This window comes from Suricata suricatta, chromosome 17, assembly GCF_006229205.1.
Source record: "Suricata suricatta isolate VVHF042 chromosome 17, meerkat_22Aug2017_6uvM2_HiC, whole genome shotgun sequence".
Classification (NCBI taxonomy): Eukaryota; Metazoa; Chordata; class Mammalia; order Carnivora; family Herpestidae; genus Suricata; species Suricata suricatta.
The window spans coordinates 46,357,434-46,382,458 of NC_043716.1; the positions used below are offsets into that span (position 1 = coordinate 46,357,434).

The following is a 25,025-nucleotide window of genomic DNA, read 5'->3' on the forward strand; positions in this document are numbered from 1 at the left end:
CCAGCAGAGAGACCAGTAATTTCTCTAGGGAAAGATGAAGGAGGCCCCTCAAGAGCCTCCTCAGGGAGCTGCTGGTGCAGAGGACAGGTCTGAGAGAGTGAGCGTCTTTGGCCTTTGAGAAGCTTAGCTGACTTCCTCCTTCCTACAAAAGCCTGAAACAGGTAGGCCAGTGGGTACGTGGACAGGACTCCTCACATCCGGGCAAGTGTACGTCATTGTCTTGTTCCTAATGTATGACATGACCTTCTGGAATGGTAGACCCTGTGTCCCAAGCTGAACCGAGCTCTCGTTTTCCACCCACAGCCCACCTGGGTCATCCTGGCTTGACCCCAAACTTCCTTGAATTTAAGGGTGTGGTGTCTGAACCCGAGTCAGTGATCCAGGCATATCGTGGAGACCCTGAGATCAGCTCTAGGGCCTGTCTCTCGGGGTTAAAGAAATGGGAAGCATGATCCATAGAGACTTGGAACTTGGGCTTTCAGGTCTCGGGTTCAAATCCCAGCCTCATACTAGCTTGAATGCCATGTAAATCCTTCCAATGTTAGTTTTCCTCATCTGCTGGATACCAATAGTGCAGTGTAATATATATTAATGGAAATTTTAAATAAGTTAATATACATAAATTAAGTTATATAATAAGTATTCAATTGATAATTTTCAATGTTATCTTTAAAAATGTAACATATAAGACAAATAATCAAGAGAGACACATAAATGAGAAAATAATTAAGTCAAGAGGTTAATCAACATTTGTTTGAAGACGGGAGGTTGTGTCGGCCTCTATCCCGGTCCATGAAAATGGTAGTAAAGGGGTAAGGAAAAAGGCATAAATCCAGAAGGACAAGGAGCATTTGACAGTCATACCGTTTTTGGAGTTGGGAGGCTACAGGTGCAGCTGACCTGGCCGGTTCAAGGGAGCAGAACCCGAAGTCAGTGCTGAAGAAATGTCCAGGCAACTGCGTGGCACCCTGGGTCTTCCAGAAGCACAGGGCTTGTCAGCATTGGTCACTTCTGGATAGGGGGTCAGGTGATGCTTCAACACCTCGGGTACCAAAAAGTTTGCCTAAGAAGCAGCCAGATGTTGACTTTGAGTAAGGGACACACATAGACTTATTATACTACTGCTTTTACTTTTGTATCTGTTTGAAATGTCCCATAACGTAACTTATTTGATGATAAAATTAACAACCCAAACCAACCAGATCTTTCTGTCCCTCTTCCTCCCACTTCATGACGCACGGGTGGATGGTAACAGAAGACATGAGGTTATTTTCTAAAGGGATTTTTTCCTTTTTTTTTTTTTTTTTGGACTTTAAAAATGTGTTTATTTGAGAGAGCGAGCAAGAGTGGGGGAGGGGCAGAGAGAGAGAAAGAGAGTCTCAAGCAGGCTCTGCACTATAGGCACCCTTGTTTTCCGAAGGGTTTTCTTACCACAGCACCTCCCCAAGTGTGCTGAGCGTGGCCTGGTGAGTTCCTGAGCCTCTTCAGAATCCTTCAAGTTGCCAGATTGTGACTCTTCCCGCCCCCCGGTGCAGGACAAACAACAAGCACTCAGGTCACTCACATACGAAGCTTCCCTCAGATTTTCTCACCTCCGCATTTGATGCCAGAAGACAAGAGGACAACACTAATAGACAAACAGCAGAAGTGTAGTCTACTATGGTTTTCCAGTAGAGAGGATATGAGCAGTTTTGAACAACAGAGAATGTCTTTGATTTTTAGAAACATTAAATGTCACTCTAATGTCTCTAGATGTGGGGTTTTGGGGTGTTTTTTTTTGGCATTATTTGAGCCCTTTAAATCTGTGTTCAGAGAAACTTTTTAAAAATGTTTTATTTATTTTTGAGCGAGAGAGAGAGTGTGAGCAGGGGAGGATCAGAAAGAGAGGGAGACGCGGAATCTGAAACAGGCTCCAGGCTCTGAGCTGTCAGCACAGAGCCCGATGCGGGGCTCGAACCCATGCACTGTGAGATCATGACCTGAGCCAAAGTCGGAGGCTTAACTGACTGAGCCACCCAGGCGCCGCTGTGTTCAGAGAAGTTTATTTACATTATTTCTCCAAAAAGATTGGTCCTTATTTTATGTTTTCTATCTTTTTGTGTTTTCTTCCTATTCTCTGCTCCTAGGATAGTTTCCTGTTCTGATCTGATTCTCACCAATTAATTCTTCAGGAGGTTTCCTCCTGCTTTTTGTGTCTATTACACCTTTTATTTTAACTAGTATATTTGTTCACTTTAAAAAATATTTATTTTTGAGAGAGAGAGAATCTGAAGCAGGCTCCAGGCTCTGAGCTGTCAGCATAGAGCCCAACGCGAGGCTTGAACCCATGAACTGTGAGGTCATCACCTGCGCGGAAGCTGGACACTCAACTGACTGAGCCCACCAGCCACCCCTTAACTACTATATTTTTTCATCTCCAGTATTTTCATTTGGTGGTGATCTCCTTCTCCTCTTTTCTTTTTTTCTCAAGCAGAGTGAATGTGTTTTCACATCACAGAAGCGGGAAGGGATTGACATCCAAAACAGAGAGGAACTCCTACACCTCAGTAACAGTTTCTGGGGCCCTTTATGGTGAGGCTCACCCTCTCCTCCCTATTTAAAGCATAATAGGGGCGCCTGTGTGGCTCAGGTCATGATCTCATGGTTTGTGGGTTCGAGCCCCACGTCGGGCTCTGTGCTGACAGCTTGGAGCCTGGAACCTGTCTTCAGATTCTCTGTCTCCCTCTCTCTGACCCTCCCCTGTTTGTGCTGTCTCTCTCTGTCTCTCAAAAATAAATAAAAAATTTAAAAAAAGCATAATAAATCCAAGAGACATTTATAGTCTGTTAGAGAAACACAGCAGGCATTATGCCAGGACCTGGAGCTGTAGCGATGACCAGAAAGTCCTTGCGCACAGTCTTGTGGGCATAGGCATCCAGTGGTGCTCAGTGCTCTGATGAAAAAGAAGTCAGTGGAAGATGTGTGTCGTAAAAGGGGCAGATTTTGTCCTCAAGGCTCTGGGAATTGGTTGTTGAGATAAAAGAAATTTTAGATGTTATAGTGGCTTATGACCCTCCAATGGTACAGTTTAAAAACAGTATGTCAGGGGTATTAAACTTTCATGGAAGGGAACGATTAAAAGAAAAATATCTAAAAAGTCTTAATTAAGGGGGCAATAATTAGAAGAAAATAAAGGCTGGGGCCCTGGGTGGTTCAGTCGGTTGAGCGTCTGATATCGGCTCAGGTCATGATCTCACAGTTCGTGGGTTCGAGCCCCACGTCGGGCTCTGTGCTGACAGCTCAGAGCTTGGAGCCTGCTTTGGATTCTGTGTTTTTATCTCTCTCTCCCCTTCCCCAGCTCATGCTCTATCTCTCTCTGTTGCAAAAATAAACGTAAAAACAAAACAAAACAAAAAGAATAAAAAGGATGAGCAGCACTGGTGGAGGGTGGAGAAAGCTGCTACCAGAGGTAAGGCAGTCATGGAAAGCCTTTCTGAAGGTGGGGCATTTACACGGAGACCTCAGGAAGTATGGGACAGAGTGATGTGATAGTCTGGGAACAGCATTTCAGGCAGAAGGAACAGCCAGTGCAAAAATCTTAGCACTGGGATGTGTTGGACAAGTTCAGAGAGCAACAGGGCGGCAGTGCAGATCAAGCCCTGGGAGCAGAAGGGGGAGCGGTAGGAAATGGGTTTGAGGACAGATCAGAGAAAACTGTGTGGACCGTTGTACTTGATTATTTTAAACAGCTTTATTAAAGTATAACTTACATGTTACAGAAATATTCTAAAGTGTACAATTGAGTGAGTTTTTAGTATATCTGTATTAAATTTTTAATGGATAGAGCACATGGAAGCAATTTTATCTGGCTAATATTGTGAACATGTCTTTTTGGTCCTGTGCAGAGAAAAACGTGTGAGGGGTCAAGAATGGGAGCAGGGAGACTGATTGGGAAGCTGTTATTGTACCCAGGTGAGGGAGGGGCTGACTCGGACATGCTATCAACTAGTACATGACGACGCTCTTCAGTGCAGTACAGAGCCTGGAGGTGGAGCAGGTGTTTTGGGGTAAAGAAAATACTGAGAATTTATTTTCTGGGGCGCCTGGGTGGCTCAGTTGATGAAAGTGTCTGACTTTGGTTCAGGTCATGATCTCATGGTTTGTGGGTTCGAGCCCCGCGTCAGGCTCTGTGCTGACAGCTTGGAGCCTGGAGCCTGCTTCAGATTCTGTGTCTCCCTGTCTCTGCCTCACCCCTGCTCACATTCTGTTTTCCTTTCTCTCAAAAATAAATAAACACTTTTAAAAAAGAATTTATTTTCTGGACACTCAGCATGATGATATATTTAAAGCCATGAACAACCACCAAATTTGCATCTGAAATACAGTTTTGTCATCTCAAAAATCCTCAAGTTTTGCAAACAGGAGTTAAACATATGAAGTCATTTTAAAGTTGAAATTTGTGAAACATACTGCTTTCCTACAATGGTGACTGCATAGTTCTATTTTATTAATTAAATAATAAAAGAGCAGCATCTTTCACAGTTGGATTTTTAATCTTCATACATTTGGGGGAAAATGATCCTTCTGAGCCAAGTGGTCATTGTCAAAAAAACTGCATTCTATTTTTAATGAAAGCTGAAGTTAAAAATTAGCATTCAGACCCTGTCATTAGGTAACAATAAATATAGAGAAAAATGGACAGAGTGTGTCAGCAGGATTGAATTTAAGAATCATCAAAACTAGACAGATCTTGCTGCGCAGCTCCTGATTTAATAATTAAGTAAGGTAGAGTTCAAGGCATGGCTTGAGATGAAAGACGGGACTGTCACTGAGAATTAGTTTCTCGGTTTTGTTGTTCTTTCAGGCTTTTTTCTTTTCTTTTCTTTTTTTGGTTGAGTCTCGTTTTGTTTCCGTGCCATTTATTGTAAGTAGACACTTGTATAGATTGTTAGATTTATGTCCTTTATTGGCAGGGATTCTTTTTTTTTGCATGAAATTCATAATTAAAACATGTAAACACTGAATTTTTATTTTTTATTAAAAATTTTTTTAATGTTTTTTATTTTTGAGACACAGAGAGAGACAGTTCGAGCAGGGGAGGGTCAGAGAGAGAGGGAGACACAGAATCTGAAGCAGGCTCCAGGCTCTGAGCTAGCTGTCAGCACAGAGCCCGACGCGGGGCTTGAACCCATGAACTGTGAGATCATGACCTGAGCCGAAGCCAGATGCTCAACCGACTGAGACACCCAGGCACCCCTGAACACTGAATATTTAAAACAATATATTAGAACTTAAAAATTGAAAATCCTAGCAAAATGATTAGATGCTTGGGGAAGTGATAGTTGTAGAACAGAAGGCTTGATGCGTGTCAGCCTTAGCCACACCAGAAGTCTGCGGATGGCTTTATTGAGATTTTAGGCTCTGTTAGTGGAATTCTTTACCTTTTTCTGTATCGTGGGTCCTGCTGACAATCTTGTGAAGTCTGTGCAGTCCTCAGAATAAGATCTTAAAGTTAAGTAAAATATTAAGATTACAAAGAGAGGGAATTTTTTGAGTTACAGTTATCATAATAGTAATACATCAAAGTCATGATAAAGTAATATATAAGTTTATAAACTAATGGAATAGTTAGATATCAAGATGTAGCAGCAGGCCTAATAACTATTGTAACTTGTGAGTAATAATGAGGATAAACAATATTTAGTGATTATCCAAATCTATGATGGACTGTACAGATATCTGTGATTTCAGTTAATCATAGGTATCGCTAAGCACTGCCCTGGGTTGTTGACTATATTTGGTTGGAGGGTAATGCTGAAGGTCAGGGTAGTGAAATTGACATGAGATTTTCCTTTCCACTGTAGTTTTCTGACACTGATTTGTGTTCTTGGACCTGGATCAAGGTTAAGAGCCCCAACCTTAAGGAGTGTTAGAGGGCCTTAGACACCTGAGAAAGTCTGTTGGCCACGATTACCTGTTGTTAGTAGAGACACGGGGTAATTCATGGGGCAACTTGGATCCTCTCTGAGATCACTGGAGTTTGTCATTTTATAGTCACCACCAGCATTTCTTCTTCTAGCCTATTCCTCTTCCAGAATTCTTTAGAATTCTTTAATTCTAAAGAAACCCCCAAATAGCACCAGTTCATCATTTTGAATTAAATAACCATGTAAAAAAACTAGATTTTATTTTTTAGAACAGTATTCGATTTACGGAAGATTTGCGAAGGTAGTCCCCAGTTTCCGTATACCCCACCCCCAATTTCCTTCACTAACAGCTGCCGTGAGTTTGGCCTACTTGTTACAGATGAATCAGTACCGATACATTGTACATTGTTATTAACGAAAGACCATAGATGATTCAGTTTTCCTTAATTTTTACATAATGTTTCTTGTCCGGGATCTCGTCCAGGACATGACGTTCCATTTAGTTGCTGTCTCCCTCGTTTCCTCTTGGTTGTGACAATTTCTCAGACTTTCCTCATTTTTATGATCTCGACGGTTTGGAGGAACGTGGGGCAGGAATGTTGTAGGGGCTCCTCTGTTGGGTTTTGTTTCGTGTTTTTCTCATGATTGGCCGGGGGCCATGGGCTGAGGCCATAGGATCACACAGGTACGGTTATTCTCACCACATCGTATCAGTGGTGCATGATATTTATGACCCATCACTTTTGGTATTAATTTTGATCACCTGGCTGAGGTCGTGTTTGTTAGCGTTTTCACCATGAAGTTCCTCCCCACCTTTCCGTACTGTCCTCTTCGGAGGAAAGTTACTGATGCTTAAGAAGTAGGGAGTTGGGTTCTCATTACTAGAGGGTGGAATATCTATTGTTCAAAGATTTTCTGCATGAGAGATTTGTCCCTTCTCCCTTATTTATACATTTATTGAATCATTTATTTGTATCAGTATGACTTATGGATATTATTTATTTTATACTCTGGGTTATAGTCCAATATTCATTTATTTTATTCAGTTGCTAAAATTATTCCAGCTTTGGTCATTGAGAGATCTTTCAGTGGGCTCCTGTGCCCCTGTGACATCCCCCCCACCCCCATCAGTGTAGATTCCCTGGAGAAGGTATTAGAAACCAGGATCTGTGTGCTAGGTGTGCTCATTACTGCTGGGGTGCCATTTCTTTCATGCCTTTTTACCTGACAGAGGAAGGGAGTACATGTACGTATGCAGATCTGTGAATATATGCATTTCTGTAAACACTTCTGTATGTCATCAGCTGTATCTGTATTAAGCTAAACATAATTTCTTACTGATGTCTATAACTCTAATCCGTTACCACATGGATTATCCCAGCCTCCCCCTTGTGTATCTGTGAATTCTCAATGCAGCAGCGGAAACATGGCTTCCTTCCACCTTCCTCCTTGTTACTAATTGTTCAGTTCCACTCTGCATGTATTCCTCTATCCGTGATTAGTCCGTACCCCCATGGGAACCAAGTTTGAGGACAGTGCTTATGGGCAGTTACTTTTTGCTTTTGGTCTTACAAACTCCACTCATTTCAAAATTGCTTAGACCATCACCTTTCCCTCCTTTGTTTCAATGAGGTTTTTTCCCCATATATTTGTAAGATAACTAGATTCTTTTGTCACAGTCTGCATTTCTTCCAGAGATTTCCCCAAATTCCTAAATGATTTTTTAAATTTGCATAAAATAAGGTTCATTCTTTGTGCTTTAAAATTCCATGTGCTTTGACAAATGTATCTTCTCATGTATGTGTCAGTGTAGTACCATACGTGATATTTTCACTGTCCTAAAATATCACCTGTGCTTCGTTCTGTTCGTCCCTACTCTTCTCCCTAGAATCCCTGACAACCACTGACCTTTTTTTTTTTTTTACCATTTGTATAGTTTGTCATTTTCAAAATGTCATGTAATTGGAATCATACAGTGTGTATCCTTTTCAGACTGATTTCTTTCATTAAGCAGTTGTACATTTGGGGCCCCTGGGGTGGCTTATTTGGTGGGCCCCTGACTTCGGCTCAGGTCATGGTCTCACAGTTCGTGGGTTCGAGCCCTGCGCCGGGCTCTGTGCTGACAGCTCAGAGCCTGGAGCCTGCTTTGGATTCTGTGTCTCCCTCTCTCTCTCTCTCCCCCTCCCCTACTCATTCCCCCCCCCCAAAAAAAAATAAATAAAAATTTTAAAAAGCAGTTGTACCTTTAAGTGTTCTTCGTGTGTTTTTGTGGCTTACAAGCTCATTTCATTTTATTGTTGACTAGCATTCAATTATATGGATGTACCGTAGCTTGTTTATCCATTTATCTGTTGAAGATCATCTTATGTCCAGTTTCGGGGAATGATGAACAGAGCTGTTGTAAACGTTCACCTTAAAAGGTTTTGTGTGGCCATAGTTTTCAAATCAATTGTGACTTGAATCAATTGCAGCCTCACTACCGGAGGTATAAGCAGAACAAATCAATGCATACATGTACCATAAAATATTTATGAAAGCATTCGTGCGATGTTATTTTTCATAGCCAGACACTGAAAACAACCCATCAGTCAAACGGATAAATTACTTTAGGTATACTCACACAAAGGAAAACTATATGTAACAACAAAAAGTTTTAATTACTGCTATACCCCATGACCATGATGAATCTCTCAGACACACAATTTGCATGATGAAGGCTGACCCAAAAGAGTTATCTACGATTTCGTCCACAGGATGTTTAACAACAGCCAAAGTTAATCTGTTTGTGATGGAAGCCAGAGTAGTGGTTGCCTGTGTGGAGAGGATGACCCATAAGGCTTCAGAGTGGCTGGTGATGTTTACAATTTGCGTGGTCTTTGGGTGTTTTCAGTTTGTAAAGTTCTTAAAACGTATCCTGAGGATTTGTGCATCTTCTCATCATATTTCATTAAGTTTGTGAAATAAGATAAAATATGTCACTCTTCTTGCCACAGGAGTTGAATGTAAGCTTTCAGATAGTTGCTGAATTACAAACCCTTTCTAATTTTAGCTCCTATATGATTTCAAACGTTTGTATGTAAAGGTCCAACAACTGTATTTCTAGTCCTTATTTCTAATTCTATCAGTTGTATAACTGAGGGCCCATTGGATATCTTATGATTTCCAAATACATAACTTGTTGAAAATTATGTCTTTGTTTCCTACTGTAATAATATTCTTTGTCAAACTTCCTTTTTAATTCCCAGTGTGCTTTCCTTCTCTTGGCACGTTAGATTTTGAGCCTGGAAGATTTTATGATTCTTCTCCCATGTCATCTCCTTTACTTGGTATTTTTCTTAATCATACTACTTAGTTCTCTGAAAAATTTCTTGGGTCTGCTCCCTTCCCTTCTGTTTCCACAGCTACCGCTTGGGTTCACCCATTGTTGCCTCATTCCCGGACTCTTCTAGTGACCTGCCAGCTGCTCTCCCTGTCTCCGCTTGTTCTATATTCCTCACGTGCAGTTTGTCCCCTTCACCCACGGTCAAGAACTTTAATTACTAACATAATGCCTATCGTAAGTTCTGCCTATAAGCCATGCCCTTTCAAGAACTCCAACCGTATCTTCCATGTGCCACCTTTGAGTTCACAATGTGGGAACATGCTCTCTGCACACAAGGTAATCTGTTTGTCATCATGTAAACAGTTGTTTGTTCCTTCCTTGATCCTGATGTTCCCGACCCTGAACCCCCCTCTGCACTGCCTGTCACAGCCCGCAAAGTGTGATCTGACACCGGCATCTCTTTTCCTGACTCTTTATCTCATTTTGAGGCTTCTCTTATTTTGTATCCCTTCAGTTCTTTGTGTTCAGTTTAAAAAAGATGACTTTGCTTAAATATTATTGTCTTAAGGTATTTCACATACGCCTATATGCGTTCCCATACATTTATTTTATTTACTCTGTCTCTATTTTGTGTAAGACACCATGAGTGTTAGGAAAATGCTTTAAAAATACATGATAAAAATAAAATAATAATAAACTAAAAAATAATAGGATGAATAACTGGCGTACGAGGCAGGGGTGTGTATGGGTGAATTCTGTTAGCACTTATTATTCTACAGGTGCTGTGAGACTTCTTATACTGTTGTTTCTTCTCTGGAATTGACCTCAGTCCTCATTGCTTTCTGAGAATATAGATTTATGTGATTTTTCACATAGCCCCGACTTTCGGGCGTATACCTCATGCCAGGTTGGGTTCGGAGATGCCATAGTCACAACCTGTCCCTATGCTGTTGTTGAACCAAGCCACAGACTGTCCACTTACTTTCGATAACTGTGTTCTGATGATATTTTCTAACATCTCTAGCCCCAGGTCATCCTTTCTTGGAGTATTCTTGCCTTTATATTTGATCATCATTTAATTTAGCATTCTATATTTTGAGTCATGTAACAAATTCATCAGAATTTTAAATTTCAGTCCATCTGCGTGTTGATTGCTGGTTTTTATCCTCTTGATTCTAATTTTTGACATGATTTGTATTTTCTTTTCTTTTTTAAAAAATTTTTTAATGTTTATTTTTGAGAGAGACACACAGAGCATGAGTGGGGGAGGGGCAGAGAGAGGGAGACAGAATCTGAAGCAGGCTCCAGGCTCTGAGCTGTCAGCACAGAGCCTGATGTGGGGCTCAAAGTCACCAACCGCAAGGCCATGACCTGAGCTGAAGTCAGATGCTTAACAGACTGAGCCACCCAGCTGCCGCCATGCCTTGTATTTTCTGATTTTCTGCTAGACATTGTGGATAAACGATAACAGATGCTCGGGATGATGTTATCTTCTTCCAGAGGGGCACCTCCCCTAACCTTTGAGAGGCATCTGGTGTGGAGACTGCTCTCCTTGATCCGCTCAGGGACCAAAATGGCTCAAGGCAGGATTGCGGTCTTTGGTGTGCCTCTGATTCACTCCCACTCCCAGTGTGGCCTTCTACACACTTTCAAGTGAAAGTCTCTGACGTTACCAGGGGCCTTCCTCCTTGAGTAATCTACCGTTTTTTACTCCTCAATGATACTGCTGAAAGCTCTAGGCCACTTTTCAGAATATTTTCCCTTGGTATCTTGGCCACCTGTCCTATAAATGTTAGAAATTTGGCAAATTCCTTGAGGAGAAAACTGCCTTTGTGGAGCCCCCTCTTCTGTGCATCTTCTCTCAGGGATCTTGACTCTTCAAGTCCTGGCTGCCTGGGCTTGCTCGGATTGCCATGCCTCATCCTCATTCCCCAAGCTTACAGAATGTTGACTGGTCCCTCTAAGGTTTCTGTCTCTGGCCCCCTTAAGTCCCTGCGGCCTTGGAGGTTTTTGAATGCCTTCAGATTGGTTTTTTCTTGGTGTCTTTTGGGGTTTTCACTTGTTCTCGGTGCAGGTGGGATCTGTTGCAAGCTGCTCCGTCATAGCCAGAGACAGAAGTTCCTCTCTTAGGGTTTACGAAGACAGGATCTCATTTCCGTTTCTTGTGTACCTTGTCTCTTCTCGGTAATTTCCAAGAGAAGGAGGAATGAAAATCGTTTTTATTCTACCACTTAAAACTGGAAGGCTAAGGATTTATTCTTTTCTCTGTTACTTCCAGTCAGTCGATATTTAGGAAACAAGGGGTTTAGAATATATATTGGAAAATTATCTTATGAAAGGAATTCCCAAAGCAGAGGGATCATTAGTAAAGAGGCAGCGTGACTAGGACCTATGGAGAAGAAATCTGAGCATCTGACATGTGTCAGGCTCTGAGCTAGGAATTGTACGTATTTTCTGTACACTGTATCTTTATACCATGTTTTTACATTAGTTGTAATTGTTTTCGTTTCTCAAATTTAGAACCTATTGTTTCCAAAATTTAAATTATATACCTAAATTTATATTAGAATGAAGAAAGGATGGAATGAATGAATAGTGTTGGGGTGTAATATTATTTAATGCTTAAACTTTATTTTAAATGTTTACCTTAGGATGAATATAAAAGAATACTAATTGATCAGAATATCATCCTAACCTTTTCTAATTGCTCACATTTACTGGAAGTATAATTGTTACAATGAAAATCAGTTGTTTGGACCTTCAGCTCATGCCTGCTTACCCTAATTTTAGATAAAGTACCTAGTCATAAATACCTTGAGCTAGTTTTATAAAGATGAGAAATTTAAAATGACATAGGCATCAATTGTAGGGAAATGACTTAATTATGTGATAATTTTGAAGACTTTGGAAAAGCAGTGTTTTTGATAAAATGGTAAGTAAATAAAAATACGAGACAAATGAAAATTTGTTTTTACTAATACTGCAGCTGTGTAATAAAATATTTTATACACTGATTGATGATATGTGTATCACTTATTTTAAAATTTTAAAAACTAAAATTTCTTTTAAAAATATTATTATTATATTGCCTTTATACTATTAATAAGTTTTTAAAATGTCACATAAAGAGTACAGAATATTTCCAAGTACTTACCTAACAAGTTATTCAGTTTCATGAAGGGAGTATAACCTTATGAGGATCAGGACTTCATTTCTCTTAGTTACTGGTTTGTCCCCAGATCCTGGAATCATATCAGATTCAGTAAATATTCATTGAATGAATGAATGGGTAAAAGCACATAAACGTGATGGTCTTACTCTTATGGGAGAGGGCATTCTTTTTTCTTTTTTAAGATTTTGTTAATTTAGAGGTTGGTTTAATTTTTATTAAAATATTGTAAAAATCTTGTATTGTTATCTTTAGTAGGGGGTGTATTCTCTTCAGGCTACCTAATGCGACAGAAGTGTTATAAAGTCTGTCAGAGGCTCTCTTAATTATGACCTACTGTTTCAGAACCAGATGGTCAAGGAGCTGGAGTCCCGTGTCCAACAGCTGACCGGAGAAGCAGAGAACAGTAATTTACAGAGACAGAAATTGATTCAAGAAAAAATGGAACTTGAGAGAATTTACCAGATAACATGTAATGAATTACAAGAAGTAAAGGCAAGGTATTGTCTGAAGTCAGTTATCTATCCGGTGTGGCTGTCAACTACTGATATGAACTCTAAAAATTATTTGCCAAAGTGACACATTTAACCTTGGGAGGTTTCCAGCAAAAAGCCTGCTGTTTATTAACTTTAAAAGTCCCATTTACTATAAGAAGTGTAACATGTAAGAAGTTGGTAAAAATGTGCATAGGATGCTTGTTCGATATATTGAAAGATAATGGGGGCACCTAGTGACTCAGTTGGTTAAGCATCCAACTCTTGGTTTCAGCTCAGGTCATGATCTCACAGTTCGTGAGTTCGAGCCCCACACAGGGCTCTGTGCTGACAGTACGGAGCCTGCCTGGGATTCTTTCTCTTCCTCTCTCTCTGCCCCTCCCCTGCTTGCTTGTTCTCTCTCTTTCAAAATAAATAAATAAAGTTAAAAGATATTTTAAAAAAAGGTAATGCATTTGAGTTTGGTTCACTAAATAATTTCATTTTAGAGGTTGATTCTAAATGTATTTGAAGATTATTTTATTCTCATTGCATTTAGGCGCAACTCACTACATAAGGAGAAAGATCACCTTGTAAATGATTATGAACAAAACATGAAACTCTTTCAAACGAAATACGATGCTGATATAAGCCTTCTGAAAAAGGAACATGCTCTTTCAGCTTCTAAGGTATTATGTGCAGTAGAAATAGTCATACAAAGTAGTTATTTACTTTACTCAGCTTAGAGCCATAGATAGCCATAGGGAAGCTAACTATTTGGTGTTTGAAATTGGTCTCTCTTTTGCTTTGTTCTTGGAATAACTGAAACTTTTAAGAATTTTTATTGGTATTTAAAATACTGAAAATGCTGGGGCGCCTGGGTGGCTCAGTCAGTGAAGCATCTGACTTTGGCTCAGGTCGTGATCTTGCAGTTCCTGAGTTCGAGCCCCACTTCAGGCTCTGTGCTGACCACTCAGAGCCTGGAGCCTGCTTCGGATTCTGTGTCTCCCTCTCTGCCTCTCACCCGCTCGCACTCTCTCTCATTCTCTCGAAAATAAATAAACAGTAAAAATATTGATAAAATACTGAAAATGCTAAATGTCTAATATAGAGCATGATATAAATATTCAATAAACTAAATTCTGCTATGAGTTAACCCTTTTTAGCCCCAAAATTTTTAAAGGAGGAAACCTATAAAAATTCACAAAGAAGTGCTCAGACGTGTTAATAATACATTTTTAGCAAACTATGCACATTATTATTATTATTATTATTATTATTATTATTTTGAAATTCGGGTCATGCTTTAGTTTTCTTGTCACCACATACACCTGCAGGAGCCCACAGACACCCTTATTGCCACCCCCCCCCACTTCTGTGTCTGATATTGAAGCTTTTCACAAAGAATTCTATACTTATAATTCTAAGGTAGTCAGTTTCTCGCCATTTTATGAATGAAGTATTCCAGTAGATTTCATTTTAAAATTAAGATTTAGAATGTTTTGTGGAAGCCTGTTATCTTTATCACTATTAGATTTTCATAACTTTAAATACTGTGCAGAATTTAGTTTACATTTTTACTTTAAAAGATTAATTTTTAAGCTTTTTTGAAAAAATATTTTTCCTTCGGATTTACAGGTAATATTACTTCTAATTAGGCCTTTAATCAGAGGGGGGGAAAGGTAAATTTATTCAACCAGAAGCTCTAGGATGGTACTGTTTTTCATTATTGTTCAAATTCTTTTAGGCATCTGGTATGATTAAAGAACAAGAACAGAACATCTGTCAATTAAAACAGCAGCTCCAGGAATCAGAACTTCAAAGGAAGCAGCAACTAAGGGTGAGTCTTTATTTTTCTACAGAGCGGCAGCCAGATCTCACCTCTCCTTGTCTTGATTATATGGATAAGTAAGAATCGATCTAAAAAAAACCCCTCAGATGTGCAACTAGCCATTTTCTTCTTTTGTTACATTGTATCATTTTTCATCTTATTTATTTTAACAGAAGTAGATGCTAATGGGATATAGAGAATAACGAACAATAATTTTAATTTAAATAATCTTTTTTGATTCATTCAAAAAATAAGCCTTATTTAAAGACATTATTATTTTAGAATAATTTCCTCCCTTTAAATTCCTCTCTGCCAGTCTTCATTATTTCTCTTCCTTCTTCACATCTTCTAGATCTTTCCTTTTCCCTCATGGTCAAGAATAGTCAGACTGGCATCTGATATAATTTCAATGTATTATTTCTATATTGAGTCAGTTGATGACTTGTAAGGAATCTGCTACGAATCAGGGCCAGAAAGTTCCTCTTCCACTGTAAAGTAGGTCCTTGTAGAGTAGTTAACATCTTCAGATAACTAAAGTTTTCTGTACTGCCCTAACATAAAGCTATTCATGTTTCTATTTGTAGTTTAGAACATTGGACCCCTAGGGCTCTTGTAACAATAGGCAAAACTTCAGTAAGGCTTCTCATCAGGTAGTTTGGTTTGTTTGTTTGTTTATTTATTTTTAATATAATTTATTGTCAGGTCAGCTAACTTCCAGTGTATACAATGTGCTCTTTGTTTTGGGGGTAGATTCCCCTGACTCATCACTTACATACAACACCCAGCACTCATCCTGAAATCTATTTAGGTTACTAACTTTATTGACTCCAGTAGCAAGTTTAAGTGCAATAATGATAAATATTTATTATTCACAGGATCAAGAAAATAAGTTTCAAATGGAGAAAAGCCATTTAAAACGCACCTATGAGAAAAAGGTAATCTGTTTTGCGGGGCGCCGTAAGACATGGAGAATGAGGGCTTGCTTTACAAAGCCATGCACTCTAGACCTTAAAGAATCATCTGTTTCAGCTAGCCAGTGATCAAATTTTGCTTCTTCATTTTTCTTTATAAAGAGCTTCTTTAGTTTAATAGTATCAGTGTAAAAACACCACTCATGTATTACATTTGATGAGTGAAGAGTATAGTGGTGTTTCATAATAACGCTTTGAAATTATATATTTTTCTAACCAATTTAAAAATATGATACAATTGATGGGAGCTGTTAGTGTTCGGTTGTATCATATGTGTAGCAATGCTAAATATTTAACCAAAGAATATAAAACAATGAAAGAATTGTCTACCACTTAAAAATTTCATGAATAATCGTTTCTTGTCATTTAGAACAGAGCATATTCTACTGCATATGTTGGCGTCCGTGTTACCAGTAATAACGGGGGTTATTGATATACTGTTAACACCCTTGGCAATAAAGTGCAAAGTTCTTTAGGTTTGTGACTTATTTTTTAATGTTTGTTTATTTGTTGAGAGGGAGTACATGTGTGTGTGCACAAGGGAGGGGCAGAGAGACGGAGGGAGGGTGAGAATCTCAAGCAGGCTCCACACTGTAAGCGCGGAGCCTGATGTGGGGCTCGATCCCACCCACGATCTCGTGAACCGTGAGATCACAACCTGAGCCAAATTCAGGAGTTGGAGCTTAATCAGCTGAGCCACCGAGGCTCCCCTAGGCTTGTGACTTCTAAACTTCAGTTTTGAATTTCTTGTTTGCTATATAACCTGGATAGTAAAGAATAGTTGGAATAGCAAAGATTTTATTGCTGCTTTTGTAATTATTTACTGTTGTAATATTAACCAGATTAATCCACTTGTAAAAATATGCACATACTGGAAAATGAGAAAAACATTAACCCTTCAATAATTAAATACACACAAATTAAAATTAAGTAGGTTTATAGCACAACATTCTTACAACACTTTCTGTCTCTCATCTCACTTATCCGTGTAGTCACGTGGCAGAGATTCATTAAATGCTGTCATTGGTTGAAGGCAATCGTTAGCATGGATTCTGCCTTCCAGGAGCTTAATGTCTAGGAAGAATATTTCTGTCATTTGGAAAAGTGAGTATTTCTACTGACACGTATTGACCTGAATACATGCCCTTTAAAATTATAATTTTCTGGGGCGCCTGGGGGGCTCAGTCGGTTGAGCGTCTGACTTTGGCTCAGGTCATGATCTCATGGTTTGTAAGTTCGAGCCCCACACCAGGCTCTGTGCTGACAGATCAGAGCCTGGAGCCTGCTTCTGATGCTGTGTCTCCCTCTCTGCCTTTCCTCCACTCCTGCTCTCTCTTTCAAAAATAAATAAACATTAAAAAAATTTAAACTATAATTTTCTTATTGCTAAAGTTTTTTTTCTGCTCTTTTAATGCAGCCTCAATGCAAATTCTTAAATATATTCCATACTACAAATTGATATGATATCTGAACAAGAGAGAGAAATACTGCTTTCATTGAAACAAAGAACTTTTTTTTTTTTTTAGTTTTTGCTGTTGAGCATGCAGCTTTGTAAATATTTATTTACTAAAAGAAGACCATACATTATCATAAGCCTCAGCCCTACTGTATACGGTACCCTCTGGGTGTACTTGTTGGGCCATTGTTCATTCTTTGGGCAGATGTCTGGCTCCCTGTTCATTAAGGAACACTTTGGCCTGCTGCTTCATTAAACTCTGTGGTCAGCTCTCTTCCTGAGATAGTATTTGGGTACCTATGAGATAGAGGGAGAGTCTGGGAGCCAAGAGGGTAGGCACTGACTAATTTTGAAAGAACATATTCCTATCCAAACTCCTGTTAAGTCCTACTGAGGACTGTTAGAGACAGAGATGGAGAGACCATCTTCTACCACTGTCTTTTCCTGGCTAGTGAGCCACAAAGTACGCTAAGGTTTCTGGATCAGCACCTCTGCCTGGCGGACACACAGGAAACAGAAAGTTCGAGCTCAGTTCGTGCCTGTCCAGTAACCTTCCACCCACTCCCGTTCTGTTTCCCCAAGTGAAAGGGGAGCAAAGCTAAGTCCTTTTTCTTAGGCATCCTAACTCCGGCTTTTTCCCTTTCCCTAAAGTATCAGTTGGCCTAGCTTTTTAATAATGTAAGTAGTGAAAGTGTGTTAATTGTTTTCAGTGTAAATAAGAAGTGTTTAAAATAATAGCAATCTTTAGAAGAAAAATAAGCCCAATTGGTCACATTGCCTGTGTTCTAACATTATTTGCAGTGGAAGACATGCTGCTCAGCCTGTCACTTTTTGTTTTATAATTAATTTCACAGTCTCCCCCTTTTAAATTGACATCTGTTCTTCTTTCTTTATTAAACCTGCCGTGATCCCAGTCCTTGAAGATTTGATGTCTTGTACCCCCCTCAGGGAATATCCTTTTTGACTGTGCAAAGAGCTGACATAAATCTGACATAGTCCTGGACTGTGGACTCAATAGCCAGGTAGTTGTCTAGGGTTTTTGTTGGTCAGCTGGCATTACAGGTGTGCGCGTTCAATAACTTTGGTAGAAAACTTAGTTCTGAGTATCTGTTCTGGGGAGGAAATGCCATCTGAGTGACATTATTTCCTCTCGTCAATAAGAAAGCAGCATGAGCGATTCTAACGTGTCTTTGAGGTCAGAGAAAGAGCTAGCATCAAATGCTGTCCCTAATTTAAGCACACACACATATTATCTAATGGTTTTTATTGATCTCTAGTGGCTATTGCCTCCTCTTAAGATCTTTGAACATCAAACAAATAATAGGTAGTAAAACTAAATGTCATTGTTTGATGAAGTGTCCTAATCTGTTAAATCAGGAAATGGTCAGGCTAAATGATTTTACTAGCGCGGAAACACCTGCCTCCTACAAATAACCGATAGCTTGTTTTCCAAACAGCCACCAAAGAGTGAAAGATGGTGCTGTTTACCTCAAGAAACTCGTGAGACAGATGTTACGCATGTATATTCTGAAATGTGCGAGAATTAAAATACCTGCTTATAATTCCTCTGCCGCAACTGTGTAGCAGGGGAGATGCGAATACGAAGTCCGCTGGAGCTCAGAACCACCGCAAAATCCCATTCCAGGGTTTCACATTCACTTCCAATTCTTTTAATCAGGTTAAAATAATTTAAAGTGTTCACAGCTTTACACAGAACAGACTGTGTAGGATTTTCCATCTTCTACTGGCACGATTTTCTTTAAGAGGACAGTGTGCCTTGAGTGAAGTTTTGAAGAACAAATGAAATCGCACAGTGAAACGTCTTCTAGCAAGAAGTCATGCAGCCCAATGCCTGCATTCCTCTTGCGGGGAAGCCGAGGCTGGAGACGGTGGAGATGGGGTGACTTAGCCAGGCAGAGTGGGTGAGCGGCATTCACCGCCCCTTCCTGTGCTGGTGTTCGCCACGGGGTGTCCATGTCCTTCTGCAGAGCAGAACCTCTTTCTTATTTATACAAGTACCCTTTTTTTTTTTTTTTTTTTTTTTTGGATTACTTAAATCCTTAGGCTGCAAGGGAAAACAGGCATAATATCTTACATATGTTTACATACATTTAGTAGTTCAATAATTGTGGTGATGTCTAGTTCAATCAATTATTTATAACAAACTCCCGTGTTGGGGAATATGTGCTATATCTTTGACTCTCCGGTTTGTATTTTCATTATGTGAATTATTAAAATTCATTTTTGGCATTAACCATATATAGTAGGGAAAGGTTTACAGGATCAGATTATTCTTCACTGCCTAGTGCACATAAAAAAGGAAAGGTTGACAGTAACATTATCTTTATCACCACAACTCTCTGGAATATAGGTAAACACTGAGAATAGAATCCAAAAAGGCCTTTAACCACACAATACAAATGTATTCAATTAAGGACAAATAGTTCTCATGTGGGCCAGGTATTATGCTGGCGGTGTAGAAATAAATGAGAAAGAAACAGCTTCTAGATTAAGGACCCATCAGCTCAAAAGTCTGTGCATCGACTCATGTATGTTTACGGTCGAGACAAGTCTCTCGTTCTCCCCTGCAGATGGTCCCATTTCTGCTGCAGAAATGGATGAGTGCTTTAAAAGCAGTAAATCTGATCAAGGTGCTTACGTTTGCACACTGGCTGGCCTCAGGAAGTCACAGCTGCAAACCTGACGACAAGGTTAAGGTTGACTAGAGCCTGATCAAAAGCACTTACAAGACTCAAATTCTTAGCAATTCGGGGGCCATTTTCTAAAAGGGCAGACAGTCCATCTAAGGGATTTCCCGTTCTGGGCCATCACTGTGACTTTGGGTCTTCATAATGACCTTGGGATTTCAAGAAACTGTTTGTGTATAGAGTGTTCAACCTGTGAAGGTAATGATGAGAATTCTTAATAGTCGTTGAGAATTTATTATTATGTTCCAAAATTTGTTCAAAGGGCTTTACATGGACTTAATTTATTAATTCATTGCAATTAACTTATTTTCCATGGAGTCACTTATTAACTCATCCAAATTTTTGAAATATAGTTCCTATTAATCCCTATTTTTCAGGGGGAGGGGATGCAATGGAGGCACAGAGCGTTAAATAACTTGCAGAGGAAGCGGGTAGGAGCCCATGCAGTCTGACCCCACAGCTTGAGCTCAAAATCCCCATGTCACTTCAGATAGGTTTTTCTCAAAGATATGGGTAATTGTTTTGAAGTTTTCACTTAAAGGGGCAAATCTCAATGCTGCCTTCATGCAGAGCATTCTGAGTCCGGGGGCGGGGGGGGGGGGGGGGGGGAAACAGAGCGGGAAGCAGGGAAGCCCCTGGGGGTGCGGGACCGGGTGCAGCGGAGGTACAGTCCCAACACATAAAAGATGGACGGGCCAGTAACTCCGCTAGCAGCTCCTTGTTCGGCCCACGTGTAGCCTGTGGCTTCGGAGTCCCGCACAAGCAGGCTGTGACGGGTGGGGACTAACTCGTCCTCAGTAGAGGTCCCCATCCCCCTGCCCTGGGGATTTCCCGGGACCTGGATTTCAGCTGCAGCCCCTCGAAGAAGACCCCCCAGCAGGGGTGTCATGGAAGCGAGGTTATGCCCCCTGCATTCTGGGCCACGGATCAAATCCAAAAGGGTAATATACCGTTTCCAAGTGAGTAGAAGAAAAGAGCCATAATGGGGTCTATGGAAAAATAGCATAGAGCAGAGGAATGTCAGTGTTATACAGAAGACCCAGAGAAGGGAGTTTCTTCTGAAGGGTATTACTCCAAAAGTAAACATCAAAAAAAAAAAAAAAAAAAAAAAAACAAACAACTTATCAGTAGAATACCAGAAAATATGACATCTATGAAAGAGGGGCAGATATCATAAGGAAAGAGAAGAATGAAGTGAAAACGGAGGTAATTGTCCTGGAAAGGGGTTTTAAAGAACTTGAAAACACGCCAGCAGGTTTAAGATTCATGTAGGAGCTGGGGAGGGGCAGAGCCCACGTTGTAAAGTACCAATCAGGACAAACCACAAGGGAAAGGCAAAGAAGACAACATTTTGAGAAAAGAGATAGTAAAGCAGACAACAGAAAATGAGTATACAACATTGATACTCCTAAAGGGGGCTCAGACTAGATTAACCCGGAAGTAAAGGTAGGAGAACTTTTCTGAACGTCTCTGTATACAGATTTAGAAGAGTCACCCTATGTCAGTTAAAAAGCAGTAAAGAGATTCAACAGCATTTGAACCGCAGCACAGAGAGTGGTTTTGTAAGGATCCAGGCCCGTGTCAGAGGGAGCGAAAGCAGGGGGGGTTTAGTCTCCGTAGCTGCAAATCTAAATGTCTTCAAACAGTAGAGTGACAAATGGCCTGTTTGTAGGCCAAAGCCTTGTGACCCAGTCATCTTATACACCCCCTTGCCCTCAAGTGCAAGGGCAACAGCTGACTGTCATGGACATGAAGAGCCTCAGAGATAGATCACCAAGATAATCTTTTTGAAAATAACTCATTAAAGGCTCGTTCATTCACCTAAGGATAAGCAAAACATCAAATCAACAAAACAACAGAAAATACTCAAGAATGAAAAAAAGTGGTGCACGCCACAAGACTAGACTAGAGTTGAATTTAAATGTTTATTGTGTACATGACATAGACTAATGCAGATGCTGGAAAGCCTTCTTCAGAGAAGAGTGTAGATTTAAAAAATGTTAAAACAGCTCTCCGGATCAAATCAACCAGGTCATTGAAAAGAAAACAGAATGCATAGGAGAAGTCAACCTGCTAAGGTGTTGTTTAAAAAGATAGGATGTGGAGCGCCGGGGTGGGTGACACAGTTGGTGAAGCGGGTGACTTTGGCTCAGGTCATGATCTCGTTGTTTGTGGGTTTGAGCCCCGCGTTGGGCTCTGTGCTGATGGCTCAGAGCCTGGAGCCTGCTTCCGTTCTCTGTTCCCTCTCTGTCTGCCTTTTCCCTGCTCACACTCTGTCTGTCTCTCTTTCAAAACTGAATTAACATTAAAATAAATAAATAAAAAGGACACGGAGGCTAATTTTTCACTTGTTGACTATTAGAGAGAAATATCAGTTAAAAATAATTGTGATATCTTCATAGTATCACTGGTGAAATGAAAATCTATGTCAATCTGTCAGAACATAGAGGAGTTTGGAACAATGACAAAGCTATAAAAGGAACATAAAAACCCCAAAAGCCTAAAGAAAGTGTGTAAATAAAAATATTTTCGTAATGGCAATAAATTCAGTAATCTCCCCCAGCAAAAGAGATAATATAATTTGGGTCAAAAACCAAATCTGTGTGATATTTGTAAGAGACTTAGAAGTAATTAACGGAGGAAACCTAAAGCAAAAAGCCTAGGGAAACATGTGACCGCAGTAGAAACATTCATGCCGAGGTGTTAAACTTCCTTCCCAGAGGTTTCCCACCTTCCACTCAAGCAGCTTTTCTTTTCTTTGTGTTTTTATGTAAGTGGGTGTTTGGATTTTTACTTAAGATTTTATTTCAAGACAGGATTTTACTGATATGGATACGTATGTTTCCAAAATGTCCTCCTTGAGTCATCTCTGGGTTTAATTTTGGGCTTTAATCTCTTGATTCTGTCCATTAAAGAGACCAGATCATGTGGGGATGGTGCTTCTGTTGCTTTCTTAGTGTACTTACTCCAATTTAGCATGCCTACTATGTGCCAAGCCTATAATAGAGTACAGACCAGGGATCCAATTTGAGTAAGACCGTAATGTCAGTCTAGAACCTGGTAAAATTGTGGACAGTTGAATTTTTCCCCCATGTAAAGTAAAATAAACGCAGTGGCAAAAATTGGCAAGGCAGGTTAGATGCTCTTTCCCTTTTTAGAAAGGTGTAGGTATTTATGAGGTATTTTAATTTACCATATGGGGGAAGGGAGATTCCAGCCCTCATTCTCCTGAGGGCCATCCTTGCCACCCCCTGTGTGTCCCTGTGTCCCATTTTTTCTCATCTATGGTTTTCACAGCAGCGAGTAGAAGCTTTCTGCTATTCTCGTGGACTATGAAAATATGAAAACCTGAAGGAAAATGTCCTTTTTCCTCTCTCCTTTGAATCTAAAGACATTTGATTTTATTTATGTATTTATTTTACCAAAACACCAAAGGAGAAGAACATAAGACAATTACCAAAGTAAAAGGTTTAAAAAAATTTTTTTTTAATTTATTTTTGAGAGAGAGACAGACAGAGCATGAGTGGGGAAGGGGCAAAGAGAGAGGGAGATACAGAATCCAAAGCAGGCTCCAGGCTCTGAGCTGTCAGCACAGAGACTGACACGGGGCTCGAACTTGTGAACTGTGAGATCAGGACCTGAGCCGAGGTCAGATGCTTAACTGACTGAGCCACCCAGGTGCCCCCAAAGGAAAAAAGTTTTTGAATTTAGAGAGGTCTCCATCCAAAGTCATATAAATAGCTAAGGACAGGCATTTGGGGCTAGCACCGAATCCATGTTTGAAAAGTGTTGTGAGTGCGTGTGTGCACGTGTATGTGTGTGCATGGTGTTGGCGTTTGCTTGCCATTCCTCTCAGCCCCTGTACCCACCAGGAGCCCTGTCTGCCTCACCTGGGCTGCCAGCAGGTGTGCAGCCAGTGTCCCCACCTACCAGAGGGCTTGCGTTTTCTCACCTCCCACCTCCCTTCTGTGTGGAAGCCTGGCTGCCCGTTTACTCCTCCCCTCCTGGCCAGCTGTCCCAAAGTCTCCCTTCCTTCTAGATCCATAGAATGTCCTTGTTGCATATGCTTACCTGCATCTGCACCTGAAGAAGTTTCTGTAAAGAGAAGTTTCCAGCCCTCGTAATTCATGCTGCCTTCCCACCATCGCAAAGGTTGCTGCGTTTAGGAAAGAGATAGTCATGGTGGGGGATCGTCTCCCCCGCTCGGTGGACGCGTGTACAAACCATTCCCCGCAGTGGAAGGGAGGACCATTTCGTCATGACCTGGCTATGTTTGCAGAGTACAGACCCGACATTTAGCACATGCTCCTGACTCTCGTGAGATTCCTTTGGCTACTCTGTAAACCAACAAAAAATTCAAAAGTGATCGCTCCCTCTTTGAACGTCTTACACATCAGTTTATTTGACAGGAAATCCACACACAGGTAGATTCACACAGTTACAAACTTTGACCAGAAAGAAGTTATTGGAAATATAGTAAGTGAAATAGTTGTATGGTAAGTGATTACGGTTAGCCAAGTCTTTTTCTTCAACTCTCTAACTCTAATTTTACATTAAAAATAGATTTCAGATTATGGCTTCCTTGTTTGTATTTCTCCTTTGAGTACTTGCCTTCTGGTAAATTTTATATGTCTTTGTGATGGCAGATTCATGACTTGGAGAGTGAACTTGGTAAAGAGAAAGAAGAAACTCAAAAGAAAATCCATAAACTTGAGGAAGCACTGAAGTGAGTAAAACTGTAACACATTTAATTAAAAAACACTCTTGTTCTAACTCGTGAGCCAAATGAAGTAACTGTAACTTAAAACATCTTTTTATAACAACCTTGCTGTGATTTAGTTGGAGTTCGTTTTCCATCATGAATCTCTAGTTTCTGAATTTCATTATTAGCCAGCACATTTTTTTAAATGAAAAGTCAGTTCATCTGTTTTTAAGTGATAGGAATGTAAGAAAACACAACTTAGAGGTTTTAGATGCTTTCTTCCTCTTAAATCAAAACAGATTAAAAAGGAAAAAACAAGATTTAGGTCTTGGGACCTTTAGAAATTCCTCTGTAGGTTTTTGTTTTGTTTTGTTTTATTTTTTTTAGAAATTGGGGTAATGAAATGTTCCAGTTGTCATATTTGAAAATGGACTACTATGCAACCATTGTTTAGAAAAGATTTTGTCTCGTGATATTACACTTAAAC

General features: G+C 40.0%; 1 protein-coding gene across 1 annotated transcript in view; it reads left to right on the plus strand.

The window, feature by feature from the left end:
* CEP112 (centrosomal protein 112) overlaps window positions 1–25,025 on the plus strand; it is a 408,254-nt gene that overhangs the window by 89,204 nt on the left and 294,025 nt on the right. The window contains exons 13-17 of the mRNA XM_029927075.1: window positions 12,743–12,897; window positions 13,430–13,559; window positions 14,618–14,710; window positions 15,577–15,636; window positions 24,483–24,562. Of these exons, the coding sequence (XP_029782935.1) occupies window positions 12,743–12,897; window positions 13,430–13,559; window positions 14,618–14,710; window positions 15,577–15,636; window positions 24,483–24,562 (518 nt within the window). The remainder of the gene's footprint in view (window positions 1–12,742; window positions 12,898–13,429; window positions 13,560–14,617; window positions 14,711–15,576; window positions 15,637–24,482; window positions 24,563–25,025) is intronic.